General features: G+C 42.4%; 1 protein-coding gene across 1 annotated transcript; it reads right to left on the reverse strand.

The window, feature by feature from the left end:
* Positions 1–732: 732 nt before the first annotated feature.
* On the reverse strand, positions 733–3,698 carry LOC149231174 (uncharacterized). The gene is made up of 3 exons (XM_089381563.1): positions 2,221–3,698; positions 1,390–2,053; positions 733–1,002 (listed from the first exon to the last, which is right to left on the reverse strand). The coding sequence occupies exons 1-3, from the start codon at positions 3,696–3,698 to the stop codon at positions 733–735; spliced, it is 2,412 nt and encodes an 803-aa protein (XP_089237689.1).
* Between the last annotated feature and the right edge of the window lie 889 nt (positions 3,699–4,587).

The following is a 4,587-nucleotide window of genomic DNA, read 5'->3' on the forward strand; positions in this document are numbered from 1 at the left end:
CAGAAGCATCAGAGAAAGTAGACAGAATGGATTTGAGGAGGTGAGCTTCCTGCACCGAAGGATGGCCAAAAAGCATATTATCATCTACAAATTGCTGGTGGGAGTAGGCAGGGGAATTGTTAAAAGAAAGACCTCTTAATTGCTTATCGAGCCTAGCAGCGGTGATGCTTCTACCCAATCCCTCAGCCATTATTACGAAGAGAAAGGGAGACAAGGGGTCTCCTTGCCTAATCCCTCTGGAGGGATGGTAAGTAGCCGAAGGAATGCCATTAATTAACACAGAGAAGAAAGCTGAAGATAATAGGTTAAAAATCCATCTGACCCATGAGTGTGCAAAGCCAAAGGCAATAAGAATTTTTTGTATATAGACCCAACTGAGACTATCAAAAGCTTTAGATAGATCTAGCTTAAGCAACATACCTGGCTTCTTGGTTTGCTTTAGGGAGTGGATTATCTCATGAGTTAAAATAATCCCGTCCGTTATTTGTCGACCTTCTACATAGCCTGATTGCTCGGGCGAGATAATAAGAGGGAGTAGCGGCTTTAATCTTGTTGCTATTACTTTTGAAGTAATTTTATAGATGATATTACACAGAGCAATAGGTCTGTATTTGTCAGGGGTGTTGGAGTCTTCCCCCTTTGGAATTAAGGCTATGAAGGTAGCATTTAAGCCTGGATACATCCATCTGAGAGCTCTGGATTCCTCCATGACTTGCCAGACCTCATTCTTTATCAAGTCCCAGAATTTATGAAAAAATTCGATGTAAAGCCATCTGGACCTGGCGCTTTCCCCTCCTTCATTTGTTGAACTGCCTCTTCAACTTCCTGTAAGCTAATAGGCTTAATGAGAAGACTATTATGTTCCTCTGTTATTATCCTGGGTATGTTCTTTAGAAGCTTGTTGATAGCCGGCATTCTGTTGATGTTGGGTTCCTGATGAGCTTTCTTGAAATAGTTGAGAAATTCCCCTTCAATGCCATCATGGGTTTCAATTTTCTCCCCCTGTTCATTTTTAATGTGAGTGATGTAATTTATCATTCTGCGCTGCACAGTAGTTTTATGAAAAAAATTTGTGTTCTTTTCTCCACTTTTTAGCCATCTGATTCTTGATTTCTGTCTCCATAATGTTTCCTCCTGTTTGTCCCTTTCTAAAATTTTTGATTCTATGTCTTGCTCCTGTTTGGTAAGTTCCTCCGTACGCCCAGCAGTGATAATGGTTTGCTGAATTTTCTTCATCTCTGCGTTGAGCATGGCTTGGGCTTTAAAGATGTTTCCAAACGTGTTGTGATTCCATTTTTTGATTGCCCCTTTTAGATGCTTGAGTTTTTGCTGGAATCTAGACATTCTAGTACCTTCAGCCGGAATGAAGTTGATCCAGGTTGATCTGACTAGCTCTTCAAAGTCCGGGTGAGATAACCAAAATTCTTCAAACCGAAAGGGGCGTTTGAGATTGTTGCCTGGCCTATTCCATTGTAGCTCGATAGGCCAGTGATCTGATCCAGAGAAAGGGAGAATAGATGCTGTGAATTCCCCTCCTAAGTGAGTTGCATTATCTGAGATGAGGAATCTGTCAAGACGTGAGGCGATCTGCTGCAAACCTTCCCTTTTGTTAGTCCAAGTGAAGAGGCCGTTGCTTGTGGGAATATCTATCAACCAGTTGTTATTAATGAAGTTTTTTAGTAGATTGCCATCACTATTTGCTTTACTTCTACCTCCTTGTTTTTCTTCCATGCTGGCTGTCATGTTGTAATCGCCTCCAGAGATCCACAGTGGGAACGGCCTATCTTTATTGAGTTCTGACAATGTATTCAGGATTTGAGCTTTTTGAGCAGTATCCTGAGGAAAATATACATTAGTTATCAGTCCATGGGTATTAGTACCTGAGAGGTGGAAAGTTGCCTGGATGAAACTTTTGTTAGCTTGTATATTGTTGAGTTGGATGGCCCGGGCATCCCAAAGGATTGCCAGTCCTCCCGAAGCTCCCTGAGCATCAACAGCTGTAACTAGCCCTCCTGGCCAAGCTTTCGCTGCTATTTTTTCCAAAATTGTTGAGCTGCATTTCGTCTCCTGCAAAAAGAGAATACTTGGTTTTTCTTGCATCAGCATATTTTTTAATAATCTACCTTTCCGCGGGCCATTGAGCCCTCTGATATTCCATGATATCAACTTCATTGAGAGGGGTGGGGGTTTGCATTGAAATACTTGGTCAGTTTGGCATACCTCCCTGACTCCACTAATATCTCTCCGATCTTGATAGTTCTCTCCAGTGTAGTTTTTCTACCTCTCTTCTTATTGTCCTTGGTGATAAATTTACCATCCCATGGACTTCCTATTTGGACTCCTAGAGAGTATTTCTTCTGTGCTCTGTTCAGAACTTCTACTAGGTTATCCACTTGCCGTTCTGGTATTTTTTCAAAATTCCCTGTCTTGCATGCTTGTTCCAAACCTAGTATGTCCAGCTCCCCTATGTCTAAGGGTTCCGGATCTTCTTCCATGTTTTGAGGTGCTTGAGAGGTATCCTCTCGCTCATGTGAAGATTTTTCATTTGGCTGCGAGTATTCAACGTCCATTCCTTGAGATTGCCATGGCAGGGTTTTGGCTGGAGAAATCAAGTTTACTTGCTTTTGGGTTTTCTTTCCTGCTTGCCCTGATGTCTCGCCTAGTTGTTCTTGATGGGCCTCTTTGTCTTTCGCCCTTTCCTTCTCCGGATCTTGCTCATCGTCCTTGTCCAGTGCTTCGAAACTATTGCTCGTTGTGGGCATTGCCTTATTGACTGGATTTACCTTGGGATTGCCTGTTGCTTTCTTGTTTCCTCTCCTTCGATTTGTTACCTTGGTGAATCCATCTGTTGTTTGATTGTCAGAACTGTCTTGGGAAGAGGGTTTCTTATTTTGAGGACAATCTCTATAGAGATGCCCTATTTCATGGCATTTCCTGCATCTAAAGGGCACATGTTCATAGTCTATAACTTGAATCCACTCAGAGTCTTCATGAAAGAAACTTACCGTGTCTGGCAACGCTTGCTTGAGATCCATGTAAACACAGATCCGAGCATAGGATGTATATCTGCATAGTTTTGTTTCTTCTGCAATCTTTACAAACTCGCCAATAGCGTTCCCAATTTCTTGTAGAGACTTTTCTTCCCAGTATTCCCACGGCAGTGAATAAAGCCTTATCCACACTGGCGCATAGCTCAGATCCTCCTTGTCTGGGTTGAATCTTTCGACCCAGCCTTTAAGATATAATCCTGCGGAGTTGAAAAAATAAGGACCCCCATCCAATATCCTATTGCGGTCTTCCAGGCAGTTAAAAACTGCGGTGAAGAAGCCCTTGGCGCCTAAATGCAAAGAGATGTGCCCCTTTGGATGCCATTTGGTATTGATCCAGCTTCTCAGCGCTCTCTCCGTCGGCCATATTCCTATGAATTTACCGATCAGCGCGTGATCTCTCATGTACTGTATCCTAGCATTGATGCGTTCACTCGGGAAGTCCACCCTTGGTCTGTGGGCCGCTACAGGCTTGCAAGTTGAAGAACTTGCCTTATTCCTTTCATCTGCGTCAATGTCCTTTCCTTTCTGCTGTCTGTTGTCCATGGCGCCGCCGCTCATTTCATTTTCATTCTCCTTGTCGGCCGTATGCCGTGATCGGTTGTCTGGATTGGGGGGAGGCCCCTGGCCCTCCCCCTGAGGGGGTTGCATTTTGCCCTGTTCCTTATGGGCGCTTCTTCTTGATCGCTGGTTCACCAAACTCTGCCGGTTGTACCAAGTTTGACAGGCCTGCCGTTTGCAGGTTTCGCAGAAACCCTAGGGTTGGTTGCAGCAGCCGTAGGTCATCCCAGAACTAACCTCGGGAAAAACTTGTTACAGAAAAACAATAATATTAATACCATTATGACTTATAAAACCTTTTAATGGTCATGTTTATTCCGAAGCTGACATGGTACACCTATATAATGACTGGTTGAATATCTTCTCTTTGGACACATCATAAAATGATTTATTATTCTGATACCATGTTAGTTTATCTTTTACACTATCAAATGGATAAATCCCTTTGATTTGATGATATGGGGGGCAAATCATAACTTTCATTGGCATTTTTTTTACTTCTTATGCCATCCTTGACTCTTAAAGAGTAAATGAGCCTCCCTCTCTTTACAATAAAAGCATTAAAATATAAAAATGTTAAAATGTAACAAGCATTGTCTTAAAGAGGATAAGGGGTCTCATCATGAGCCATCCTACCATGATCATAAGGGTGTAACAGGTGACATTCCATTATGGCCACCAAACCAAGGTAATGACCTTCTTGATAGTTAAAATCATTAGAAGGACAGGGGGTCTCATCACGAGCCAGCCTGATCACTTTGTTATATCCTAGTGAATGGGACTATGATTATCTAATTACCATGCCAACATAGTGGTCTCTTTATAGCAAAAAGTAGAAAACCATCTAAATACTAAATGAAGGACTTTGGCTCATTTTTGGGTTAGAAAACAACCCTTTCGAGGCTATGAATGCCTGTTGGTAGCAGTGGCTCTACTTGTGGTATTGAAGTACTATGTTACACTACCAAATACTCTCTAT

The sequence above is a fragment of the Pinus tabuliformis genome, chromosome J (genome assembly GCF_031772625.1).
Source record: "Pinus tabuliformis cultivar Carrire ecotype Pingquan chromosome J, CPIR1, whole genome shotgun sequence".
Classification (NCBI taxonomy): Eukaryota; Viridiplantae; Streptophyta; class Pinopsida; order Pinales; family Pinaceae; genus Pinus; species Pinus tabuliformis.

Coding starts and splice junctions, on each gene's coding strand:
- LOC149231174 (XM_089381563.1), bottom strand. CDS start 3,698: ATGCAACCCCCTCAGGGGGAGGGCCAGGGGCCTCCCCCCAATCCAGAC. Junction 2,054..2,220: donor ATATTAGTGGAGTCAGGGAG/GTATGCCAAACT, acceptor GACGAAATGCAG/CTCAACAATTTTGGAAAAAA. Junction 1,003..1,389: donor ACCCGGACTTTGAAGAGCTA/GTCAGATCAACC, acceptor AAAAATGAACAG/GGGGAGAAAATTGAAACCCA.